General features: G+C 36.2%; 1 protein-coding gene across 1 annotated transcript; it reads left to right on the plus strand.

Moving 5' to 3' along the window:
- The first annotated feature begins 1,821 nt into the window (after positions 1–1,821).
- Positions 1,822–27,957, plus strand: LOC150105823 (chitinase-3-like protein 1). Its single transcript, XM_090394572.1, has 8 exons — positions 1,822–2,011; positions 8,854–9,048; positions 22,250–22,506; positions 23,102–23,205; positions 23,748–23,871; positions 25,698–25,883; positions 26,104–26,226; positions 27,412–27,957. Exons 1-8 carry the CDS (start codon positions 1,822–1,824, stop codon positions 27,955–27,957), a joined length of 1,725 nt encoding a protein of 574 aa, XP_090250698.1.

Genomic DNA, 27,957 nt, shown 5'->3' on the forward strand with positions numbered 1-27,957 from the left:
GCTGTTTCGTTTTCCAATCCAGTCTCTATTTTATGCTGCCACCATTCATCAGAAATAGGAAAGCCATATTTTTTGCATACATGCCAATGAAATATTTCGGCCACTTGATCATGGCGGTATTTATAGTCAGTTAGAGCTATTTTGCTGCAGGCAGCACTGATTGGATGTTCTACAGTCTCATATTTCTGATCACATAATCTGCATTTGCTGTTATTATTGATGTTGAAAATTTTTGCTTTGATTGCATTAGTTTGTAATGGCCTGTTCTTGAGCTGCTAGAATAAATCCTTCTGTTTCTTTTTTAATGTATCCGTGTTGTAGCCATTGCCATGTCTTGTTCACGTCAATTTTATTATTATTATTATTATTATTATTATTATTATTATTATTATTATTATTAGTTTTCCTTACGGAAATTAGCTGGTTGCTAAGTAAACATTTATCAACCAACTGGCACTGTTACCATTCTCCAGCCTACATGTTTTGGGTTCGAATTCCACTGTAGCATGGATGTTCTTAGTTGGAGAATGATTTTCGGCGCTTGATGTTTTACTGCCACCTAGCTTACTGGATGCTGGAAGTGATTTCCGAAGAGTATCACGTCTGGTCTCAAGAGGAAGATTAAAAGATTGAAAGATATCTAACTCTTAGATCATTCTTAGTACTTAGTGTGCAGGTTTGAAGCTTTTCATTAGGGACTGGAAAAAAAAAATCTTAACATATGAGAGTATTTCGCTCTTTCACTAACTTTATAAACAGCTTTTCTTTTTCTTTTTTGCATTGAATTATAATTAAAAGATGCTATTAAATCTTTCCAATACTAGCCTTGAAAAAATGGCAAATTTTAAATTCTGTTTTTCAGTGTGAAAAAAAAAAATATATATATATGCGTTGAACTGTTTTTCAGGTAATTTTATATTCAAAAAATGCCAATCTGATTAGTTACTACCTATTATTATTATTTTTTTTTGAACAAATCTTTTCGAATTTTGCGTCGTCTATAAGTAATATGAATATTTTAGAATTTGTTTTTGTTAAATATGGCGATATATTTTTAATTTCTCTTGGATAATAAAATTTTAATTTCAGACTATTATTTTTAAGTGATTGACTCTATGAAACGTTTATAAAATCTAATTTCATTAAAAAAAAAATTTTTTTTTAATTTGGTAGATTACGTTGTGTAGTTGATGCATAGTGTGCAGATAATGGCGTTGTGTGTTGATGTGGAATCAATGGTTGATAGCGAAAAATAGCCAAGAGGAGATCACAGATGTCACATCTGAGACGGGACGTCTTTGGGACTTATTATAAAACCAGAAATGAGCTGTTGTTATGTTTGTTTGCGAATACTAGAATTATCTGTAATAAGTTGGACAAAATTGTTGCATTATTGAATTCATTCGTCCAAAAATTGTTGGAATAAGTGAGACATGGTTGGATGAGAATGAAATCTTGACAGAAATAAAGATAGAGAAATATGATAGCGATATATTTTTCTTGTCCGTGCGGTTAGCCGAGTGGCTATGCGCCTCGCAGTCATATGCCTGGAGAAGGAGTGTCCTAGGTTCGATTCCTGTCGACGACGTGAAGAGTTATGGATCTACCATAGCCAAGTTAGCTGGTCTTGGGAGTGGACAGCAGGGTTTTCCTCCCATCCCCCAGTTTATCTGGGTTTATCATCCCACAAACAGACAAACCGGTCCGCTGAACACACACACATGGATACAGTCATAAATATCACCCTTAGGGGATGCAGCAGAGGAGGGGCGAACAGGTTGCATTAATACACCAGTTAGGAGGGGACTCAATCCGTCCTAGATGGATAAGAAGGAGAGGATATTTTTCTTATACACAGACAGGGCAGAAAGGAAAGAGAAGCGCATTGCTGGTAGCAGAGGAGTTAAAGGTACAAATAGTGGCAGTAGCTTTGCAGTAGCATGGTGTGAGGTAGAGACGGAGAGGATAAAATATTTAGTTGAGTGCTGCTATCGACCTGGTAATGCGGAAGGTAGTAAGAAGAAAATATATATAGTCAAATTAGCCTGGCAAATAAAAAGTGATCATTGTTGGTGATTTTAATTATTGTAATATAGATTGAAATGAAGAGATGGCATCCTCGTGCAAAGAGAAAGAGTTTCTTGATATTTTGAGAGATAGCTACATCAGGCAGTATGAGTCTTAGAATTTGATCATATCTCATTAGAGTATGTTATTATAACTGGGGTGTCAAATCTCCCTCCAGCTGGTGAGAGTGATCATAAAGTGATCACCTGGGTGGTAGCCAACCATATAATGATTTCTGTGAGAATGGAATATCACGTAATAATAATAAAATTATCAAGGAATCAAGGCTTTTAAGGAGGGAGAGAGAGAGAGAGAGAGAGAGAGAGAGAGAGAGAGAGAGAGAGAGAGAGAGAGAGAGAGCTGTCTCTCTCTCCTCCTAATACGTATATTGGGCCAGATGGCTTGTTACGTTCGTATTAATCATATGGCCTATTACGATTTGAAATAACGACAGCCTCGAGGATAAGGTGGTTAGCACTGTGCCTCCCGATGTGTCGTATGTCTTTCAGATGCGTGTGTTCACGGGGCCAGTTGCCTTTTGTGGGGAACAAAACGAAAAACCCGAGTTTTCAGGTGATAAAAACCTTTACCTCCGTATGCGACCGGCTTACTCACCTTCAGTCGAAAGAGACCAGATAAAGTCCTTACGTCTTGGACGGAATGGAGCCCAGGTCTTTCATACGAAAGAGATCACTACTAGTAATATATGACAGTGCCGTAACAGTTTGGGGTACAAAACGTATAAAATGTAAAAAATAAAAATAAATAAATAGATATAAAATTCCAACATTTTATATTCTATTTTTAAATTTCGACAATACACCGCTTTAGACACACAAATTCTGCAACTCATTTTGATGGGATTAATAGCAAGTATTTAACATATTGCATTTAGTAAAATTTCATTTGTTACATTTAAATTTTTCAAAATGTTTGCAACATTTGTTAAATCTTAACTAAAATTATATCACCAAATTAATTCTCCTCCTAAATATTTTATGTGAAATGAGTTCTTATTTATTTGAGTGATTAATTGAATGGATTATCTCAAGCCAGCCGTCTTATTATGAATTCCGAATCCTGGGTTGATGTTTTATTTATTTATTTTTTAATTTTATTTTTTGTTTTTTGAATACAAGTGATTTTTAATCTTTTTAATAATATAAATTATTACATTTTAAAATTATTCTTTAATTTCTATTTCATTATCTTACTCTAGAGTTAGTTATTTATATATCTATTAGGTTTTATCTGCATTATTTCTTATAAATACTTTTGTTTTTGTTTTTTCAGTGAACCAACATGGATCTCTTCGTTACATTAACAGCCGCTGTCTGCTTGCTTGTTCTGAGCATGATTCAGAAATCATTCTCTACTCCAATTATGAACTCCCAGTATTATACTCATGGTAGGGCATATTTCGCGTAATGAATGTATTATACTAGAACGAAATTAACGATGGATTTTTATTGAAGAAAATGCTGTTGTCCCTTGCTATATATCCGCTGAAAAATCCGGTAACGCCTTTTATTCCCTTATAGGGAGTAGGCGAGGTCGTTTTAGTCCTGTCTAACTTTTGGAGATTGAGTGGACAGTTCAGTCTTCACTTGTAGCCAATCACAGATAGCCTAGCCCAAGATTATTCCTAAATTTTAAGCAGCACTTCTCCGCTGTCTTTTCACTGAAAAGACGGCAGGGAAGTGCCACCATTTCGTGGTCGATAACCCTAACACAATGTGTTACCACGAAATGAAATGCACAAACTTTCATATCCATAGTTGAATTCGAACCCACGGCTTGTTGGCTGAAGATGCTATCCACTGTTCAACCAGGCTTGTATTTCTTAATATTATGAATATTTTATTTATAAAATCGAAAAAAAAAAGAATTTATTTTTAACTATTGTTTCTTTTATTTTGAAAGTATAATAAAATTGATGGTTTTTAAAAACTACACCTTTTTTCTAATTTGATACAACTACATGAAAAGAAGACCGTGTTCAATGTACGTTAGTCAGTAATATAGGAGTGATGATTAGTGACCTATGATAAATGATATACTGTATATGTTTTTTACTACAATTGAATTGAATTGCGAAGTGGGTGAAGAAATTCACTGCTGAATAAGCAATTAAAAAAACTGAAAAGCTTCGATTTAGTAAAATATAATGAGGATATTAAATATCCACCTAAATATTAAATATGTTGCTGGAGTAATGTGAGTGCCCATGCTTGGTCTTTTAATTTATCAGATTGGCAAATAACTCTGTTACCTTGCCATCTGAATGTCCGTCAATGGCTAGAAATGAGTGTGGGCAAAGCCTATTGTCATGCGCTCAGGAATGCGCTTAGAAATAGGAAGGTTTTGAATTATGGACCAAATGCTGGTCATTATTGACACTAGTTAACCATATGAAGTTGTCCAACTAAGAACGTCAATATTGTTTTGTGAAAAGGAAATTAGGTCAACAACATGAAAATTTACTGACCGTAGCGCAATGTACGACTGAATAACAAATAGGAAACTGGTAGACGAGACGGCTAAGTCATATGAATTCAGGGTCATTCAGGCATTTGAGAAGCGAGTGCTGTAGGGAGAAGATCCCCCAAGCTATAGTTCCTTATTCAGAAACTATACAAATAAGATCAGTTTAATAAGATCAGTAATCAAATAAGATTACTGCCTGTTCCATGTAAAATAAGAGGAAGAAGTATAATTAAAGAAACTAAAAATAAAAATAAAAATCCCATTTTCATTTGTACTTTATATCCCAAGGATACAAAAGATATTATTATAGTACAAAAATTCATTGTTAATTTGATCTCTTACATTTCGATCTTCGAACGCCTCCTAACTCCAGCAGTCCAAAAGAACTATATTTTGACTTGATGAGAGTAAGATGTAGAAAGTTTTTTACCTTGGGTATATACTATGTTAAAGACACCAAGCGATTTTATAAGCTAGGTTTTAATCCTTTTTCCCAAGTAAGCAAACAGAGAAGTAAGTCAAGTTTGCGCCTGCACGTAGTGCAAGTCTGAGGGAACTCGTGGTAACGGTGGAGTAAGCTCTGATCGCTTTCCTTAGTATTTTCCCCTAATGCAAAGCACATCCCCCTTACAGAGATGTATGATGCTATGCATTAAAGGCAAGGGCCACTACCCATACCGGTTTCGACCTTTATTTATGCCAAGGTTGAAGTAATGCAGAGCTTATAAATTTTACCTAAACAAGTTGGCACAAGGTGCTTTGACCTTATTAAATAAAAATCTCGGGATGAGAGTAGTCGGGCTCTCACTGATGAGACCTCAATAAAGGTCCAAACCGGTCTAGGTAGTGGCCCTTGCCTTTAATGCATAACATTATACATCTCCACAAGGGGGATGTGCTTTGCATTAGGGGAAAATATTAAGGAAAGTGATCAGAGCTTACTCCACTTTACCACGAGTTGCCTCAGAATTGTGGCAACTCGTGGTAAAGTGGAGTAAGCCCCTCACTACGTGCAGGCGCAAACTTGACTTACTTGTCTGTTTGCTTATTTGGGAAAATGGATTAAAAACTAGCTTATAAAATTGCTTGGTATCTTTAATATATTTTGTCTTGTTCTGAGCTCTATTTTCTGCCATCCTGGCACCAATCATCTGTTCTGCTATTTTCCATCTTTCTTTATGTTAAGTGAGACCATACCATCTTAAATTAGCTATGCTTATACATTCTTGAAATGAATAACGTCAGTTAAGTGTTTTGATTTTGATCTCTATTATTTGGTCGACTAGTCAGCGTATCCGCTCTCCAGCCAAGAGGCTGCGGGTTCGAATCCCGCGTAGGCATGGATGTTTGTGATTGTCTTCCACCTTCATACATTCATTCACCCAAGTATAGATACATTCTCCCAATATGGACTGGGTCACCGGGAAGTAGTAGTAGACCCAAACCTCCCTCAATGAGAGAGGCCTTTACCGTGCAGTGGGTAGAAAACAAATGGGCTGTTCATTAATAGACAGATCACTATAGATTGCAAATAATAATGAAAAGCAGGTACCTAGTGACATCACACCATCCATTTGATTTAATACCAGTCTATTATATTTTGCATTATTCAGTTAACTGCTTTATAACTAATATCAACTATCAGTCGCTCCACGTAAAGTTCCGTTTACACGGTACCGATTTAGAGTTCTATTCAGATAGAGTTTGACTTTGAGATGTAACCTGATGCTTTTTTTTCTCAAAGTCAATAAAGCTTACTGAGATCATTATATTTTCATGATTTCTCGACGATTTGTCGTAAAATAAAAGTCTATTCTTCACATATATTCGGTTTGAATCCAAATTATTTTACTAGTTGTTTTTCAATGATTTTTTAACACAGTCATCCTTGTTAAAAATCGTGCCTGCCTTAATTTCTGTTGAAAACCTGACTGTAAAATCCTTGCTAGAGAACCACTTACAACGCCTTTATTTGAATGCCAGATCCAAATTTCAATTGTTTACCAATGCCTTTTTTTATCCCGTGGTACTGAATTTTCACCCACCAATTTTATAATTGCTTTCTTTTCTGCTTGCTATCATGTTTCTTGAGAACTGTCATTATCTACACTTCTACTACAGGGTGTGTCTTGTCCTCGATTTAGGACTGATCCTAGGTTCAGATGGTCAACTGGTTACAGCTGGTTGATAGATTGTAGCCTGCCAATTTCAGTATCGTTTTAAGGGAGAAGACGGGAAAGAGAAGATAAACTTCCTGATGTGTTGGGAGAATTTCAGGAAATAGCTCTAAGAAACTAAAAGGACTTCCAGGAGTTTCATCCTAGAAGTCCTACACTGGTTGGGGTTTCTTTCCATTTTAGTGAACCCAGCAGTTCTGGATTCTTTCTACTCTATGGACTAGACCAAGATATTATTATTGTCATTGTTACGTGACACCTCCAGGGAGTCCATAGACTCATCGAGGGAGGACACCTACTCTACAACTCTCCGTCTCCACCAATCCACCAACCGCAACTACCTTCATCATCTACACCAACGCCATCTATCGACAACCATCATCACTATTTTATTTTCACAGATAATTTTCACAGATTATTTTCACAGATAATCACAAACATCCATGCCCATGGCAGGATTCGAACCCGCAGCCTTTCGGCTGGAGAGTGGATACGCTAACCACACGACCGGAAGTTATTATTTTGTTTCAAGAAAATAATGGTGGAAATTGTAAATTTGTCTCCTTTTCTGCACCCAAGGATTATTTCCCGGATAGAAGTTAGGAAGGCTTTATGATGTAGTTGTAGGCATTTACACTTGCTGATGTTAGTCCTCAGCTAGTGAGCCAAGCGAAGTTTCTTTTTCTGTAGAAAACAGGGGACGTTTGTGGAGATATAAAACGTTAAAATGTGGTGAACTGAGAGATAATTTGAACAATATTAGAGAAAGTGTAATGGGTTATAGCTTCATTAAGTGCAACTTCTTCGTTTTCCTTAGTTGAAAAGGATCTTTCAAGATGATTGAATAATAGAATAATGAGTGAATTTGCTGCAAAAGATTGTAATAACAATCTAATTTGAAGACCTGCCTATGTTCAGCTTCCCTACAAAAGTAATACGTGCTGGATATTGTTGAACTGGTTTTATACATCAGGAATATTGGATACCCACAGTTTCTGAGAATATGACTAGAAAAATACATGGCAATTCTAATTTTAATTTTTGTGATTTCTATTAATATCGTCGAAAATTTTTGTTATTTCTTCTCACTTAATACAACACGATATTTTATAAAAAAAAATCTCTTATTTCCCGTACTATTTAAACATATTCATAATATCACCATACTTAGAAAAGCAGAACTCATTTCTTTTAAATGTGACAAAAGAAAAAGATAAAATTTCCTTCAACGATAGTTAGGATGTTTTATAAATATTCAAATTTTAAATTCATAATTACTATGAATCTAAATACATAATTACATAAACTTAAATCATTTGAAGTTATTTATTATAAAAAAACGACTGTAAAACTAAAAAAGGTGTAAGAAACTTTATACAAATTATTAAGAAAAGTTTAAAGTAATATCCTCTTTTTCTCTCTCTTTATAATAATAATAATAATAATAATAATATATATATATATAATATATATATATATATATATATATATATATATATATATATATATATATATATATATATATATATATATATATATATATATATATATATATATATATATATATATATATATATATATATATATATATATATATATATATAAAGAAAATATTTTAATAATCAGTTATCATTTGATAAATATTTGAAGTGCATTTATTTGTCAGTTATTTTATAATAACTGAAATCTCAAACACTTGTAATATTAATTTTGTTTCATGCAGTTACTGGGTTTGTGTCTAGTTTTATTTTATTTTATTTTCATAAACAAATATTTAGAATTTAAACATGCGATTAGAATTTAGCCAGTATTTAGCGGCATTAAGATTTAACAAGTATACATCATTGTATACTTGTTAAATAATCACTGAGCTTTCATTTAGTTTCCATGTAAAAAAAAATTACACCATCAGAATGGTCGAATATAGTCAATTGCGTACAGCACAAACTATTTGTTTTCTTTTAATTTTATCGTTATAATTTAAAAGAAATTAAAATAATAATAATAAATTTGTTGAATACTGGAAATTTGTCTGTTTATATCATTCTAGGTATTCGTGAATATTTTTGTTATATTTTTTAATAAAGTACCTGTGTACTAATATAATTTTTATCATTTGAAGCTATGCACAACTATAAAGTAGTATGCTATTATGGAAGCTGGGCAGTTTACAGACCCGATAATGGAAGATATCCTGTGGAAAACATTGATCCTCATATATGTACTCATCTAATATATGGCTTTGCGGGATTGGGCTACGATAACAGAATTAGAAGTTTGGATCCGTATAATGACCTAGAAGAAAATTATGGAAAAGGTGAGTAATGCTGTTAAATTGGTCAATCAGCATCAGCGAAATTTAGACACTAAAATTATAAAATAATTTGTAATTTTCAAAGTATACATAAAATTCCTTCGAATACTTCTCTGAATAAATGACACATCAATTATAAAAATATAATAAAAGATAATGAAATACTTATATATTTATTGATCAATTTATAAAAAATAGACATGCAAGTGGGGGTTTCAGTTTACATACCGCTATTTCCGAAATGTCAACCTGTTATGTTACTGTATAAACTCTACCAAGCGATTACAATACATATATGATAATAATGCTTTCAAAGCTGTAGCAGTGCGCCTGGATATCTTTGTCAAAGTACCAAAAATGTAATTGTAAAACTTTATTCATCATAAAAATAATTAGTAAGTATAAAATTATTTTTAATATTAATATTGTTCTCAAATTTTTAAAAATTTTCTTAAATAAAGAAGTTTTTCTAAAGAAATATTACATAAATCGCATAAACCATATTATTTTTATAAAATATTTATAATATGCAAGGACGACTGTTTATTTCAGGCTTATTGCACGTGTGGTGGCCAGGATAAGAATAGCTCTGCTGCAACCCATGCATGTCGTAAGAGGCGACTAAAATGGACTCAGTTTCGAGAGTTTCGCTCTCTTAGGTTTCTTCCGGAATTTTTCTCCCGGGGGGGGGCTAAGATTTCGTGAGATTTGTCCTGAGAGAGCATTTTGAGTCTCTGGGAAGGTGTTCTCCGGCGTGGCCCTTGTCAGTGGACGCTTTTCCCTAGAATATAAGTGGTTCTGCTCAGTGGCGGGGGATGGGTGCCCGTCACTGAGTGGAACCAACGCTGGGTTGGACGGTCTTTCGGCTACTCGTAGGGAGTGGTCCGGGGGGGGGGTCGTCTTAATTTTTAGAGATGGCTTTACTTTAAAATCCCACTGTAGCCCATGCATGTTGTAAGAGGCGACTAAAATGGGACACAGAGTTTCGCTCTCTTAGGTTTCTTCCAGATTAGATTTCGGGGGGGGGGCGGGGGATGGCCCTGAGAGAGCATTTTGAGTCTATGGAGAGGGTATTCTCCAGCGTGGCCAGTGAGGGACCTTGTCGGTGGATGCTTTTTCCTGGAATTTGAGCGGTTCTGCTCGGTGATGGGCGGCGCCGTCACTGAATGGAACCAACGCTGAGTTGGACGATCTTTCGGCCACTCGTAGAGAGTGGTCCGGGTGATTGTCTTAATTTTTAGAGAAGACTTTACTTACATACCAGCCCATGCATGTCGTACGAGGCGACCAAAACGGGTACCCAGGGAGGGTAATGGATGGCAGTGCTGTAGCCAATGAAGTTTTAAGTTTTAAATGAGTCTCGGCTATTGCTGTTATCCTCCTGCCATGATCAGAGCTTATAGCGCTATATTACCCCATCCATACATTTTCTTCTAAAGATAACGGGAATATGAAAAGCATTCTTGCTTCACCCATCTAGCCAAAAAAAAAAATCAGGCTTCCATTTACGAAGCTTTTGATTTCGTCGTGTGAAACCACTAACCAAAGATTATTTCAAATGAAATCCACTGTGATTTGTATAGTATTAGTGGCAAAATGGAAAACAAGGGAATTTAAGAACACCAAGTAAGTGTAATAAAAGTCTGATGTCTGTTAATTGCTCGTATTCGTTTGTATGCTTTGCCTATTTTATAGGATGAAAACTTGAGGATACGACAGTAGAAGTTCTGCCGCATCCGTATTGAAATGAACTAACCTATTTCCAAGTTGTATTGCCTTATAAACGTTCTTTGCATCGTATACTGGAAACGTAAGTGATTCCAATCAAAAGGCATTGCTGTTCTTGCGGAGTAAAAAAAAAAAAGAATATTGCTGATCAGTGTACAAACCGCATTTATATCTTTTCAGAAACCGAATAATGGCTACGCAAGCGCAATGAAATCTTCACAAACGTTTGAAATCGCCTTTGCATTTCATTTATGAATGATCTGGGATAAAGAATTTTCAGACATCAATAGAAAGGATTCCATTACGCACTAAAGGATGACGGTGTTTTGTTATCTAAATCTGGAACTTACGGAACTTGGAAGCGAAACATTTCAACATAAATATAGTCAGTACCAGAGCCTTTTTTTATGGAATACTCCTATCTTGATAAAGCATAGTCAGATCCAAGCATTCACGGAGGTTCCGATCTGGAACTGGATGTAAGATGAGCGTTTAGTATGTGACTAGTTTTTTTTTTTTTTTTTTTTTTTTTCATAATTTAGTTTATACTTACCTACGGTATTTAGCAATGACAGAGAATTATATTTTATAAAAATCTAAATTGAACCATTCTTTTGTTTTGATTACACATTGGGTCCTTATAAATCCAGTCTCCACGTTTGTTTTAATACGGCTCAGGTATTTTATGCGATTCTTCCCTCTGGACCGTGAGTTCAAGCATCGTTGTTAGATGCACTGGTGTGAACATATCTGATGCGTTGGTTTGTTCTGAGGGATTCTGTCCAATTGAAACTGAAGCTCTCGATACATGTCGGCAAGTTTTTCCATATGTTGCAATAGCACTTATATTGTGATGGTGAATTGTCATGTTGAAAGAGACATGGTTCTTCTTCATAAAACCTGCAACACTTTACGAAGCATTGCTTTACCCATAAGTGTTACATATTAGTTGATGTTCGTCCTTCTTGGCTCTACAACCAAAGATCAGAATTTATAACAGGAGAAAGAGCTTGATGTTGCAAGGTTTTTTCTTCCTACAAAACAGGCAAACGGCTAGAAGAACACACTATCTTGGCCCTGGCATGCCACTGAGTCTAACACAGGACTATTATACCTGTGTCAGCAGGCTTCACAGATGGAATGATGAACCTGAACATAAGACATTCTCCAGGAATGCATCATACTTACACTCGCATATCTTCATGGATTTTTAAGGATCTGTGGAGTAGTCACAATCTTTTACTCCAGTGTAGTCTGCACTGGTTCCTATGATTCTTGTTTTTCTTATACTTGCTATCCTCGCTTAGACTGTACGGAGTTCTTTCTATCGTTCTGATTAGAACTAGTATCCTACTACTGACTTGAGAATCCTTGTGAATTTATTGCATTCTCAAAGTCGATCGTTTTCAACCTGAATGGCTGCGATTTCCATATTACTCTTCTGAGAACACTTTTTTTTTCCTGGCGTTATTTCTTGGCTAAGGCTACACCTTCATATTTCCATCGGCTAATAATGTTGTCTATAATTGATTTTAGGTGATTCCGTCTTTCATCACTGTCAAGAATGGACATATCACTAAAATGTCATCCCATGATTCGCAATACTTTCTCAAGGTGTCGATGATATTATATAAAATGCACATCCAACTTTAGAGCTATATCTGTTAACCTTATGTAGTAGTATACGAAACGGGACAGTAGAAATCATTTTTTAAAACACTGCGAAATGTGCCTAAACCAGATTAATAGAAATAATGAATGACAAAGAAATATCGGCTACTGCACACTGATTTCATGTTTCATTTAATTTCAATCGCAATATTACCTCACAAAGTGGAGAAATTAAAGCTACTACTCTAAATGGGCTGAGATTTAAATAACTTAGAAACCTCTACAAGGTCTAAGTTATAATAAAATAACAGCTACGTAGATCTCAAAGATCAAAGAACTTGAGGAGCTGTGGAACAAACTGATAAGTCAGCAGATAATATTTTAATTATCACCGTCACAAAAACAAATGCATGAAAAAGCTGCAAAACGACGCGCAAGACGCAAGACGTTGCTGACTATAAGGGTGAAGCAAAATGCCTTTTTAATCCCTGCTATCTGATAAGGATTGCTGTGTGAGGAAAAGTTTATGAGCTAAATGCTCTGCCTGAGTGAGTGTGATTTAGAGATCTTCATTTGGAAGTAGGATGGCCTTCGGTCTCCTGTATTTTGAGAAGTCTGTTTCATTGTAATTGGCTGCTTGTTGCACTAATTCATTTGGATGTGAAGAGGATACTGAGAAGAACTTTACTGCTGAAGACTGCAGGAAAGAGTAGATGTAGGGGATATTTGTATCCCAGTGGAGTTGGACATTTCTGACATACCATGGTGCGTTCAAGATCATGCGGAGACATTTGTTTTGCACTTTCTGTAGTTTGAGGATATTTGTACTTGAGGTGTGGCTCCAGGCTGGGGAAGCATAAGTAATAATGGGTCGAATCATCAATTGATAAAGGAGCAGTTTTATTTTGGTATCCAGCTTGCTATTCCTATTCATAAGAGGGTAAAGCTGTGCAATGACTCTTGATGCTTTCGAACATGAGGCTTTTATATGTGAACTGAAAGTTAGTTTTCTGTCCAGCAGTACACCCAAATATTTAGCTTCTGGTTTCCAGGGAATCTTGGTATTAAATAGAAAGATGTCATCTTTGGGAGATATTGTGTTTTTAGTGAAGAGCATGGCGATATTCTTCTGAGGGTTTACTTGCAGTCTCCATTCCGAGAACCAGTGCTCTAATCTCTGCAGGTTTTCTTGCAGTTTCTTGGTGACAAGGTGCGGTTTAATAGATCTGGCTAGTATAGCTGTGTCGTCTGCGTATAGGGTAATAATGGATGACATTGGATTGTGCGGAATGTCCGCCATGTAAATCGCGAAAAGTATCGGTGCCAGAAGGGACCCTTGAGGAACTCCTTCCAAGATGCGTCGCTGGGTAGATAATATATCATTTAGTTTGATTTGCATTCGTCTGTCACTAAGAAATGACTTTATGATTTGGACTAGATCTAATGGAATGCCAGCCAAAATCAACTTGTATAGCAGTCCAAAGTGCCATAATTTGTCGAACGCCTTTTCTAAATCAAGAAAAACTGCTCCGGTGTATTGATGCCAATTATAACTTGTGATAATGAATTCTATTAGTCTATGAATTTGTTGGGTGGTACTGTGAAATTGGCGAAAACCAAACTGTTCTGAAGGAAGGATGTTTAATTTTTTTACTGAAAGTTGAATTCTGGAAAGGATAGCTTTTTCTGCTATTTTGCCCAAATTAGATATCACACTTATGGGACGATAACTTTGAGGCTGCTGAGGATCCTTTCCATGGTTTGTAAATAGGAACTACGTCTGCCAACTTCCATGCAGAGGGGAAGTACTTAAACCTGAACATAGCATTTATTATTGTTGTGAGATATACGATGGCCTTTCGGGGTAGCAGTTTAATAACTTTGTTGGAGATACCGTCAGGTCCTGGAGCTTTTTTATTCTTTAAATTCTTTATAATGTCATAAATTTCAGCTGGGGAAGTAGGTGTGAGTTGGCTGGTACAGGTATCAGGCCGTTTTAACACGTGTCTGACGTGGCGGTGGACTTTGTAAATATGATTGAAATTTAGATTATTGTATGAAGGGCTACACTGTTTTTCTAAATTTTTAGCTATAGTTTCAGCTTTTTCTGCATCTGTGTAAACAATGTTCAGGTCAGATTTGAGAGGAGAAAGAGATTTGTTTCTGTTTTTGATGTTTCTCAGGAACTTTCAAACGGATTGATCACCAGGTGATATGGAGGCTAATTTATCTTCCCATAGTTTGTTTTTATGGACTTTAAGTGCATCTCTCACTGCACTGTTCATTTTGTTGAGATATTTCTTGTCTTGGGGGTGCTCTGGTGTTGTGGTATCTTTTTCTTGCTTTATTTTTCTCCCTGATTAAGTTCATTATGTCATCTGGTAGTCGTTTAGGCTTGAAGGCAACTGAATTTGAGGTGATAGATGCTATGGCTGTGTTGATTTGATCAGTAAGTTTATTGACTGCAGAATCAATTTCTTCCTTGGAATTAATATGAGGGATGGGATCAATGTAGTTTGGAAGCATTTTGGATAGTTTTTCCCAGGGAATGAAGGTATGAGGCGAATGGGGAAGATCCCTCTGATAACTGGGTTATCAGAGGGATCTTCCCCATTCGCCCGCGCAGTGGAGCAGAATAGGATTGTGGTCTGATGATAACTCATTCAATGATTCCAGGGAGTACTGTAGGTTGACATTCTGAAGGACAGCTATATCCAAGACGTCGGATGAGCCAGTAGGACTGTGGTGAGTTGGCACTGAGGGACCAGCCACAGTTGCGCAATTTGAGCTTGTGTAGTTAAAGAGGATGCGGCCATTCCTATTTATAGACCTACTGCTCCAGGCGTGATGTTTTGCATTAAAATCTCCGGCAATAATAACCGGCAGTTTAATGCCGAGGATAGCATCCAGATCTGTGGTCAGCAATGTTTTTGATGGTGGGTTATAAGCAGAATATATTTTTATGTTTCCGATAGAGTTTGTGATGACATTGATACCTGTAAGTTCGAGATTGGTGGTTGTAGGAATGGCTACAGAATGATGATTGATGTGATTTTTAATGAGAATGGCTGTGCCACCACCTCTGTAATCCAGTCTGTCATTCCTGTAGAGTTGATATCCTTTGAATTTAGGATTGTCAGCAGGTCTTAGATGAGTCTCATTAATTAATAATATATCCGGATTATATCTGTCATTGAATTCCTGCACTTCTAGTATTTTATTTTTAAGGCCGTTGGCATTCCATGAGATAATCATTAGAGAATCTGGGTAAATTTTTTCCTATGCATTGGAGAGTGCAGATAAAATGAACTGCGTTTACTGAAAGAAACTTTTTGTAGTGCTCAGTGATGGATTTGCGTTACTGAAATCCTGTAACATATTTACAAGAGAAGAGGTGATGATGGCTGTTATATTTGAATGTGGATTTGTCATATTCTGGTCATGGATTGCTTTTTTGGGGCGAGCCACATCAGCATATGTTCTTGTTTGGTGTTGAAGATTTATTTTCTTAGGGGGCTCAGTTGATGGTGGGTGAACACCTGTCATCTTGTTCAAGCTAATAGGAGCCTGATGAACTTGAGCTTCTGGGGCTTTCGTTTCTGTCAGTGAAGTAGACTGACTGATTAACTCAGTTTGTCTGTTTTTTGGGTGGCAAATGCACCCTCTGTAATTTGCAGGGTGGGGGCCACCACAATTAGCACACTTAGCCGGGGTGATTTTTGGCTTGGAGCAGGTATATGTGGGGTGGGTGTCACCACATTTCAGACATCTGTATTGAGCTTTGCACAACTTCTGGGCATGACCAAATTTTTGGCATCTATGGAACTGCCCAGAAGAGGCCCTCTTCCTAAGTGGCTCTGGTGAGACCTTAAGCCCACAGATTGTCTTCAAGTTATAAATATCTTTATAGATGTTGTGTATTTCCACCAATACTAGAGGCATAGGGGTCTTGTTAGATCTGTACATTCTACTGACTTTGATGGGAGGCAGATCTTGCATGTTGAGGTCAGCAGCTATTTCAGCTGTTTCAATGTCTTCAGATACTCCTCGGAGTACCACTTTAAAATTTTTCTCCGAGGTAAGTGTGAAGGTATGATATTATATACCTCTTGTGTCCAACTCCTTGGTTAGATTTCTGTAGTCAGACACTGTAGTGGGCTGAATTTTGATGCCCTCCTCTGTGTTCTTGGCAGTGGAGTAATTTATCTGCAGGTTGGCCATGGTGGTTCTTAAGGCTGTCCATTTCTGCTTTTCCCTAAGAATGACTGGAGGCACCTTTTCATTGGTGGAGGCAGAGGAATCTGTGTTGGGGGCATCTTCATCCATGCCATTTTCATTTACTGACTCCGAGGCGAGAGTTTTACGTTTTTTACGCGCGTGCCTCTCTTCTTGATCTGAATGAGTAGAGTCAGAGATAATTGGACTTAGTTTTTCCTCCATTTGAGGAACGTCTTCATTTTGATCTTCATCAGTTTCTGGTAAAGAGTGAAGATTCAGGAAGCCGGGCCATTCAAGCTCGAACTTCTTAAGGAGTTTCTTTACGAAGCTGAAAGCCAGTCCTTTATCTAGAGAGTCTATAATGATATCAGGATCTATCAAGTTTGATGGCCATTTGAGCTTAAATTTCCTTTGAAGTTTATTTACAAGTATGAGCGCTGGCTCTTCATCCAGCGAATCTGTGAGGGCATCCAAATCTAACACATTCATCACTGACAGTTTGCGTATAAACGCAAGTAAATGGATCTGAAATAGATACGCTAACAATGGCGATTCTAACGGCTGTTAGGCCTAACGAATCGCTCTCGTTGCAATTAGAGTCCACTTACCTTCGCTGATGTTCTTGAATACACTATAATCCGCAATTTAATGACTTTAAACACGTCTCAGCTAGTTAATCTAGCAGCTAAACTACAAAACCAAAGTTTCCTAATCCACAGAGCTTTCTACAAAACATGAAACACTACATTATGACTCTTATACGATGACGTCACACACAGAAAGGAAGCTATTAAAAAAAATATCGCAACCACAATAAAATGTTTGCTGCAAAACGATCTTTTTTTATCTTTTATCTTCTGTGGCTTGATGGATGTCAGTCCCGTGGACTTTACTCCCTACATCGCTCTGAAATTCTCTGTTTAATGGAGAAATTTTTGAGCACTTGGCTCGCCCTTATTAGGGCCGTGTTGAAAGGTTTCAATCTGTGATCAGGGCCGCCTTTGGGCGTTTATGTTTCCATCTGTCATTTTCATCATAATTGGATGACTCACGAATGAGTAGGTTGGGATGGAGTGATGCTTGAGTAAAGTACTTGGTTGCTATCTGGAGGAGAAATGTAGGTATGTCTTGCAGGTTTCCATCTTGATGGAGAATGGTGTTTCTTACAAACCATGGGGCATCAAAGATCATTCGGAGGCATTTGGTTTGGATTAATTGCAATCGTTTGATGTTGCTAGGAGAGGTGTGACTCCACGCCGGGGAACCATAAGACAGTATAGGTCTGATGATTGTTTTGTATATTCTTAATTTGTTTTCTGGACTGACTTTGCTTCTGCGGTTGAGTAGAGGGTAGAGCTGAGCTATTGTTGAATTTGCTTTATTGCAAGCATGAGAGATGTGGGAGTTGAAACTGAGACGGTTATCTAGTATGATTCCCAGGTATTTTACTTCTGTTTGCCATGGGATAACAGTGTTGAACATCGTGATTGTTCCATGATGGTCTGCTTTCTTCCTTGTAAATAGTATGGCCGTACTTTTATCTGCATTAACATCTATTCTCCGTAATCGAAACCATTTTCAAGATTTTTAGCTGCAGTCTGTAATCTTTGGGTGGCCAGGTATGGTTTGAGCGATCTGGTGAGTATTGCCATGTCGTCTGCATAAAATGCCATGATGGTTGATGTCGTACTTGGGACATCAGATATAAAAATGTTAAAGAGTAGTGGTGATAACAGGGAGCCTTGTGGGACACCTGCTGTGATTCTTCTTGTAGTTGATCTGAGTCCACGAAGTTTCACTTGAAATTTTCGGTCTTTTAGGTAAGAGTCTATGATTTGAATGAGGTTTAGTGAGTATTTTGCAGTAATTAGTTTGTGGATGAGGCCTTTGTGCCACCCTTTATCTAAGGCCTTTGCCACATCTAGGAAGATTGCACCTGTATGCTGTCTCCAGTTGTATCCAATAGTGATGTATTCTATGAGTCTGTGGATTTGTTGGGTTGTACTATGTCCTGTTTTAAATCCAAATTGTTCTTTTGGGAGTACACCTAGATTCTCTGTTTCAGTTTGGAGGCGTTTAAGAATTACTTTTTCTGCTATTTTCCCCAGGCTCGACAAGAGGCTGATAGGTCTGTAATTCTGGGGGAACTGGGGTGCTTTCCCTGGTTTGTGTACAAGGATTACATCTGCCTGCTTCCATCGAGTGGGAAAATAATTGAGTCTTAGCATAGCATTAATGATTGCCACAAGATGCATTATTGTTTTATGAGGAAGTACTTTAATAATTTTGTTTGAAATCTGATCAGGACCTGGTGCTTTTCTGTTATTGAGGTTCTTGATAATTTGGTGTATTTCATTTGGTGTAGTGTAGTTTGAGTTGTCATGGGTGTGGATTTTTTCAATGAAGCGCAAGTCCGCATGAGTGTAGCTTGGTTGAAATTGCAGCTCCAATGAGTCTGCAAAAGCTTCAGCTTTTTCATCGTCTCGGTAGACTATACCTTTTTCTCCATGTATTGGTTTTATGTTGAGGTGATCGCTGCGAAGGGCTTTAGTCATCTTCCATAGCGAGTTATCTTCAATGCTTAAGGAGCTTAGTTTTCTCTCCCATTGCTGATTTTTATGGTCTTTGATTGCATATCGGACTAGGTTTATTGCTCTGTTAAGCTCTTTTTTATCCTGGGGTGATAGTGTTGAATGGTACCGTCGCCTAATTTTGTTTTTGCTTCGGATAAGTTTTAGAATCTCTTCAGGGAGCAGGTTAGTTTGGGTTGGAACGGTGACGGTGGAGGCTGTTGTAAGGCCAGATTGGATTGTTCTTTCTAGTTTATTGATCGCTATGTCTATTTCTTTGGGTGAGGAGATAGTTGGAACAGGGCCTGTGGTGTTGCTGAGAATTAAGTTGAGCTTCTTGAGATTTATGTAGGATTGTTCGGGGATGGTTACTGCTTCTCCGCCAAGGCTAAGCAGAACTGGATTGTGGTCGGAGCTAAGATCATTAATAACTTGCAACTTGAATTGATATGGGGTGTTCCTGTAAATGGCGATATCTAGCACACCAGGCCTGCCCATTGGTCCATAGTGAGTTGGTTCAACAGGACCTGCTATGGTGATGTTTCTTGACATAGCAAATTTGTGTAGGCTCTTCCCGTTGTTATTGGTGTTTCTACTATTCCACGCAGGGTGTTTTGCGTTGAGATCTCCTGCCACTATTGTTGCTTCGTTTGTGTCAAGGAGTTGGGAGAGGTCTGAGGCTAGAAGTGATTTGCCTGGAGGGTTGTAGACTGAATATAGTTTTAAGCTGCCTGTGTTTTTTGTTTGTATTTCAATTCCTGTTTCTTCCAGGTTTATGGTTGCTGATTTCTTGATCTCATTGTATCTAATGCTATTTTAACAAATATAGCAGTTCCGCCCCCTCTGGCATTAAGTCTATCTGATCTTAGTAGTGTGTAGTACTTTATTTTGGGGTTGTCACAAGGTCTAAGGTGCGTCTCATTGACCAGAAGGATGTCTATCTTGTATCTTTCAGTAAATTCTTTTAGTTCTAGGAGGTTGTTTTTAATAAGCAATCTGTAGTGAATTATTTAAATTGACCGTGTTATCCATTTATCATAGAGAAGATGACTTGTGTGCTTTTGAGGAATTTATTGGTGTTAGCCTGACTGGGATTTGTTTTGCTAAAGGTTGTCAACATCTCTCCTAGTGTGGCAGCTAGGATTGCTGCAGTGGCTTGGTTGCAAGATGCCGGTTTATTATTAGTATAGACGGTAGAAGCATATGTCTTTTCAGGAGTAACAACCCGCGTTTTGCTTTCTGGTGTAATTCTCTTCTGATTAGGCAGGGGTAGAACCTCTCTAGTTTTCTGCAGGTTGAGTGGATAAAGTGAGCATCCCTTGTAATTTGCTGGGTGTGGGCCGCCACAGTTTGCACACTTAGCAGGTGTGGTTCGTGGCTTGACGCAAGTGTGTGAAGGGTGGTTGTTGCCGCATTTGACACATTTGAATTCTGCTTTGCATAGCTTTTGCGCATGTCCATACTTTTGGCAGCAATGGCATTGACCAGCTGAAGCCTTTTTTCTGAGAGGCTCAATCTTGATGACCAAACTGCAAACTACTTTAAGATCGTAAATTTCTTTATGCTCTTTACTGATCTCAACCAGGATCAGAGGCATAGGGCGCTTGTCCGATCGGTACATCCGTGAAATTTTAATCGGCTCTAGGCCTTGTGATTTGAGGTCAGTAGCTATTTCTTCGGCTGGTATGGTCTCAGCCAGCCCTCTAATTACTACTTTTAAGTTCTTTTCGCTTTTAAGCTGATATGTGTGATAAGGAGCATTGAGATCATCCAGCAATCTGGTGAGTTGGCGGTAGTCCGAAATACCTTCAGGTTGAATCGGATTCCTTCATCTGTGCTCTTTGCTGATGTAAATTTGATGTTTACGTTCTTCATCTTGGTTGTTATTGATGACCATTTTTCTTTGGTTCTCAAGATTATAGGTGGGATCCTCTCTTTAGGTTGTGCCCTGGAGTCGGTCTCTATTCTTACGTCAGGTTGTGCTGTTAACTCCATTGGAGTTGTTTTTTCCAGGGGTTGAAGGACTATTTCAGGCTGTGTTGCTGGAGAATCCTTCTTACGTTTTTTCCTGCTGACAACCTGATAATCTAATGAGTTATCTGAGTCCACTAGGGTCTGATCATTAATCGGTGACATAATCTCTCTAATGTTATCTTGAGAAGTGCAGGGGAGAGGGTCAGGGGATTGGCAGTCCTCTGTTTCTCCTCCTCAACCTGGTGGATTGCCACCTTACCTGGCTATTTTCTTTGTAGTAGGCCTCCTACATGTTTAAAGACAGCCAAAAGCTGTTTAAAATCAAGCTCGTCATATGGAGACTCCATAGTTTGGCTTGAGAGAAACTAACAGTTTCCCAGGTAATCCTGTAGACTGAGAGTCTACTAGCAAATCCCGTAGACAGCTTATCCTGTGGACTTTTGAGGGTCCACTAGCAAATCCCGTAGACACACTAAGGTGTCTACCAGCAATAAGATGTGGCGATATAAAATACAACAATGGCGATACTAGCGGCAGTAGGCCTAGCGTATCGCCCTTGTAAATTCAATAGACTTACCTCGATAAACCAGTATAGAAAATAAATATAAATAAAGTGCCTGTTTATTTTCTATACTGTAGTAATTAACTGATATTATTAATGAATAAGCATAAATATCTAAAAACATATCAGTCATCAGTCAAATTCACAATTCACCATCAAAAATACATACACGACACGAAACACTATCACACGAGCCGCTATCTTAATTTTTGCAATCAATCGCTGCAAAACGATATTTTTAAGCAAAACGATATTTTTAGGATTGCATTATCAAATAATTATATTTATTTTTTGGAGTGGTGTAATAAAGAAGATTTCGTTAGAGTTCAATAGTTTTTTCTTTTAAATGTATCTTTCTATTTTATCTCTATAATACACAATAGTTAATATTCATTTATTTAATATTTAATATGTGTATTCTTCTCAATAAATAAAAATTAAAGAATATTCTTGCATACAGAATAACAATTATATGGAATGTTTTTTTTATTATTATTCATGTTTTAAGCATTGCACAAGATATATATTTTTTCCTTTTCAGGTGCATTCAAGCGTTTCACAGGTCTCAAAAAACTCAACCCCACTTTGAAAACTCTATTAGCTATAGGAGGTTGGAACGAAGGATCTGTTAAATATTCCAAAATGGCATCTTCTAGGGAAACACGAAAAATTTTCGTTGATAGCTGTGCAGAATTTCTCAGAAAGTATGATTTCGATGGTCTCGATTTGGATTGGGAATATCCAGCTTCACGTGGGGGAGAGCCACATGACAAGCAGAACTTTGTGTCTTTACTAATGGTAAGTATATTCATTAACGGTTGAAGTTAAATCACTGATTAAATCTTGCTGTTATTAAAATAGTTCCCGTTGTATAATTAGCACTATTTCAGAAAAATCTAAATTTCATGGCCTCAATAATGCGTGTTTGTCGTGAGCACATTTCCACCTTTCAAGACATGTTGCATCAATTTATAATAATAATATGAATCTCTTGCATGGTTCATCGCGTCATCTGAGAAAAACCCATTTCTAGATACACACATTTCGTCGCTTTGTCTTTGTCCGTGTTCTTTTAGAGTTTATATAAAACATACATGCAATGAATTCGACAAACACGTGCTGTTCGCACAATATTATATAAATAATTTGTTTACTGTGGAAGATTTTCTAATATTTATTTAATAATAGGGTAACGTTTAAAAAGTGCTAAGTAGATTGATTATTAGCATTTAGTAAACATGTTACTTAACTGAATGTTTTAGGATCCCTAATGATAAAAGACATTACGTAAATGAATGTGTCTTTCAATCTGTGTAGAAAATTCAATTCTTGTTAAAATAAATGCTCTTTTCTTTGCATTTGATTAAAATTATTTATCGCTTTTTTTTTGCAGGAAATGAAAACAGAATTCGACAAGTATGGGTTAATGATAACTGGTGCAGTGTCTGCAGGAAAACATACAATTGATCCTGCTTACGACATTCCTGCTATGTCTAGGTAAGTGAGCCAATGTTGGCAAATTAAATAGAAATTAGGGTAGCACAAAAAAGTTCAAAATATACCTAGATAAGATAAAATGTTTTCTTTATAATTTGCACTACTGTAATAATAGTTAGATTTTGTATAAAAACGGGAAAATGAGAAATAATTATTTGTTAATAATTATTAATTTAATTACTAACAACTAATTTAATAATTAAGTCCCTCGTTACCAGGAGAGTGATAATATGGTATCAATGGCGGAATGTTGCAGTCTAAGTTTGTTGATGCTCCCATCCTCAGATGCCTACTCCATCCTCAGATGCTTGCTTACATCCTCAGATGCCCGGTCTCATGTCACTGAGCATCTTTGAGATAAGGAGGAAGGTGATGTTCGTGATAAGTCCGTGATAGTTTTTTATTTTATTTTATGAGCGGTTATTCAATGCGGAAAGTTTTCCTTACCTCATTTTATTTTATTAAATTTCATTGTACAGATAGTTTTAAAAATACACTGCATTGCGTTTTACGTGAAATAATTTACTCATTTATATCTACAGGTATATGGATTTCATCAATGTCATGTGCTATGATTACCATGGAGGATGGGAGACTGTGACCGGTCATAATGCTCCCCTTTATAGCAGACCAGATGAATCAGACGAAAACAAGCTTCTTAATGTGGTAAGTTTAAGACTTTTTTTTTTTTCATTGAATGCTAGAGCTAATTGATTTAGTTTTGCTGCAACTCATTTTGCATTTATCCTAATACTTTAATCAATGCGAAGTGGAATAAAAGGATAACTGCGACAAAGCTATTAAAATGATTTATAGAATAATTCATTGCTTTAGTTATCATTTGTCGCCTTTATCTACATAGTTATATAATAAAATTTATATAAAACCTTCTCAAGCTATAATCGAGATATTAAAATTAATGTAATTTTGAATTATATAGTATCATAAATAATTATAGAGAAATTTACATTGCAAACCTTTATTTTTATATAATAGTAAGCAACTTAATTTAGAAAAAAAATTCTGTGTTTAGAAAAGATAACACGCTATGACTTATTGTCTTGTTATGTATAAGTTTTGAATTTTGGCAAAAACATTCATGCTTGCATTTTTAAAAAACACGAACACACATCCTTACACAGAAGGTCTTTTTTTGCCAATTCTATTGGAGATAAAAATAAGAAAGTTCTAATAGAGAAAATAAAAGTACTACGAAGAAAACTGGCAAACTTTATAGCAGATATCGTCGATGATGTGTCTGGAAGTTAATCGTATGAGAGAGCGATTTGTGAAAAAAAAAAAAAAATTAAAGATTTCCAGTTGTAGGATTTCGTATCTCTACAGAGACCACCCAAGTACATAGAATTGAACATGATCTACCTTCATTTATTAATGTCAGCAAATGGCTAAAATACAGAAAAACGAAATCTGAAAAAAAATTGACAAAGGTGTTGTAGTTTGCTATACAAAATAGTACAGGTCGGTAGAAAAATTAGAAGCATCCAAAGTTCTTTTAAAACGTAACCATCTCACCGATACGAACGAAAATGGAAATAAAAATTATATTCGCCAGGCAAGTCATTGAAACCTTTACTGTAGAAAATAAACTGGAATTTGTTGTTGCGAAAACGACAATAACATCAGGATCTGTCCATCTAATCAATATCAGATTATAAAAGGATGTAGTTTGTATCTACCATACATATCAAAACTTCTGAAATTATGGTATTATCCAAAACAAGTTCGAGTTACTATAATGCAAAATAGTGCTGATATATCCAATCAAAGAATTGCTAAATCATACAGCAGAACTAAGTACACCAGTTTTTCAAATTTTATTAAACGGTTTATGTAATCTTTATCAGTAAATAATGATTGACTTCAATCATATCTTTAAGGATGTGGACATTTGGAGGCGAGACACAAATTATTTGTCGAAATCCTTGGCTATCAATCACCAGACATTATCGTTCTACATCTATTGTGTTTAAAAAGGACTCAGACCATCTTTCAAGACAGAAACCAAAGAAAATTCAAAATTAGATTGATGTTATTCAGACATTAACTATCGACCTGAACGATTTCTCTAAGTTTTCCAATGAACTGATACGGATAATGGTAAACAAGAAACTGCGTAGTGGATTCGAGTGTGGGTAATCAACACAAAGATGAATGTCTTCAGATAAAGCAAACCAACATTTTTTTTTGCTTAATTCATTATGAAAATCAATAGACTAATCATTAGGCTTTTTAAAATTAATTAAATGTTAAAAAATAATTGTACTTTATTCTAAATTTAAAGCAATAATAAATTCATTTATGAGCTTTTGCATAAAACCGCAAATAAAACCCCATGAAAACATTAATCTAGGGAGGAAAACTAAATGGCTTTATATGCCACATTTAAACAAAAATTCATCTGCTCTGATTTACAACATGTAGTTTGAACAATTAAAAGTTCGCTTAGCCTTACATCTTTTTCTGTATTTCAGAATTTTTCTGTAAACTATTGGATCTCAAAGGGTGCTCCAAAAGAGAAGTTAATATTAGGAATGGGACTTTATGGAAGATCATTCACATTGCAAAAAGCCGAAGAGAATTATATTGGAGCAAATGCACCTCAAAGAGGACAGGCCGGACCATATACAAGGGAACCAGGTTCACTTGGATATAATGAGGTAAGTAATTATTATTATTATTATTATTATTATTATTTACAAACCTTTTTGTTTTAATCACATTCATTATTAAATGTAATTATTAAATTATTTCCAAATATTAATTCGATTCTTTATTGGGTATATTAACGTGGCCTTCTCTCTCGAAATGATATTTCTAATATCGTAAATAAATTAAAAATTATATCTTCACATGCATAACTGTTCTTCAATCTGTTAGATTTGTGAGTATCAACAAAGAGAGAGGTGGACAGTTGTCTGGGATCCCTACTATATGGCCCCTTATGCCTACCGCGATCGCCAATGGGTTGGATATGACACAATAGAGAGTATCACTTTGAAGGTAAGTAACAATAATCCTAAAAACTAACCCAAATTATTGTTTCTTTCAACTTAACATACCTCTATTTTGATGTAAAGATGGTCTGGTATAGATTCTAGATTTCACATATAGCAAGATTGTTTTCATAAAAAATCATACGCAAAGCAAAAGTTGATTCTCCTTATTGTATTCTATCATGTGTGTGTGTGTGTTTGAAATTAGCTGCTGGGTCTATCTATCGATGCCTTTACTAAATGTTATGATTTTAAGTCTTTATTTTTTAAAGGCTGCTAATTATTAGATAGCGTTTACTTGGATTGTTCAGTTACATATATACAAAAACTTCATCAGGTTAGTTTTATCGAGACGGTATTTCAAGATATTTTAAAATCTTAAATTAAGTCTATTGCATCTAAGTTTACTTTGATTATTCACCATAGTCATTCAGGCGAGACTTCATTTTTAGGAAGAACTAAACGCTCTGAGGAGAACAAAAATCTGAAGAATGAATACAAAAGATCGGTGTAAATATGCACCAGTCACGTTTGAAAAACTTGAATCAAGCATTCCGACATAATGCATTTATTACTTAATATTCTGAAGATATATCTTGGGAGAGTTCTCCACACTATCTTCTCCCGAAGGTGTGGAATGCCATGTTATTATCTTACATCCTTAAACGCTTTTTTATGCTTCTTCTTTCTTCCTGGTCTCTTCCATCCAAGAGGATTGAGTCTCCTGTTTAGGGACGAATTCTGGTATATTTTCGATGCAAACAGTTTGCCATTCCTCTGTTACGTCATGTTCCCTAAGAGTGACTGTTATGTTTGTAGATGCGTATTCAATGGACTCATGTAACTGTTTTGCAAATAGAAAACTAGAATATCTTGTAGGGAAAACCTGGTTAACACTGTATCTGGATAGCTCAACTTCATTTAAAAAGTTCCGAACGAAGTAAGTTTCTCAGGCCCTAAACGGAATTAGAATCCAGGTCTTTCTAACCAAAGGGCATGTGAATTATGAAAGCTCACTTAATGTCTACCATCTGAAAATAGCTGCAATGACAACCCTTGTGCTTTTTTATCCTTTCCTAATATTTTGTAGGAGATTACTCGAGTTTGACACATAATTTTTCAATCCCATTCAATCAGATTTTCAATTCATTAACTAAACATTTTATAAAATCATGAACATTTTCCTTTTTAGGTGAATTATGCGAAATCCATGGGAATGGGTGGAGGTATGGTATGGTCTATCGAAACCGATGACTTCCAGGGAACATGCCATGGCCATAAATATCCTCTGCTTACAGCAATCAACAGAGCTTTTGCAGGATCTGGTGGTCGACCTGTTCCTCCACCATCTCCTATAGTAGGAACGAACATAACCTCAACTACTGGACCGATTACTACTCCTTCAATATCCCGTCCAAGTACAACTTTAACTCCTTGGACAAAGTCCACAACAGGTAGTACTTCAACCACTACTCCTATACCCGCTACAACTCCTGGAGAAGATGGATTACAAAACTTGTGTACTGCTGCAGGTATGGTCGCTGATCCTAAAGACTGCCAAGTCTTCTACAACTGCGTACCTCTAGGTGATGGAACTTTTAAAGTGTATAATTTCCGATGTCCAAGTAAAACTGTGTTTGATCCCAAAATCAAAGCATGTGGACATCCCAAAGATGTACCAGAGTGTAAAAACTATCACATTATTAAATATGGTTTGCTTCATTACTATGAAGATTAA

Source organism: Typopeltis vanoorti, chromosome 6, assembly GCF_054136105.1.
Source record: "Typopeltis vanoorti isolate ZY-2024b chromosome 6, IOZ_Tvanoo_1.0, whole genome shotgun sequence".
NCBI lineage: Eukaryota > Metazoa > Arthropoda > Arachnida > Uropygi > Thelyphonidae > Typopeltis > Typopeltis vanoorti.

Coding starts and splice junctions, on each gene's coding strand:
- LOC150105823 (XM_090394572.1), top strand. CDS start 1,822: ATGGATAAGAAGGAGAGGATATTTTTCTTATACACAGACAGGGCAGAA. Junction 23,872..25,697: donor AAAACAAGCTTCTTAATGTG/GTAAGTTTAAGA, acceptor TCTGTATTTCAG/AATTTTTCTGTAAACTATTG. Junction 26,227..27,411: donor TAGAGAGTATCACTTTGAAG/GTAAGTAACAAT, acceptor TTTCCTTTTTAG/GTGAATTATGCGAAATCCAT.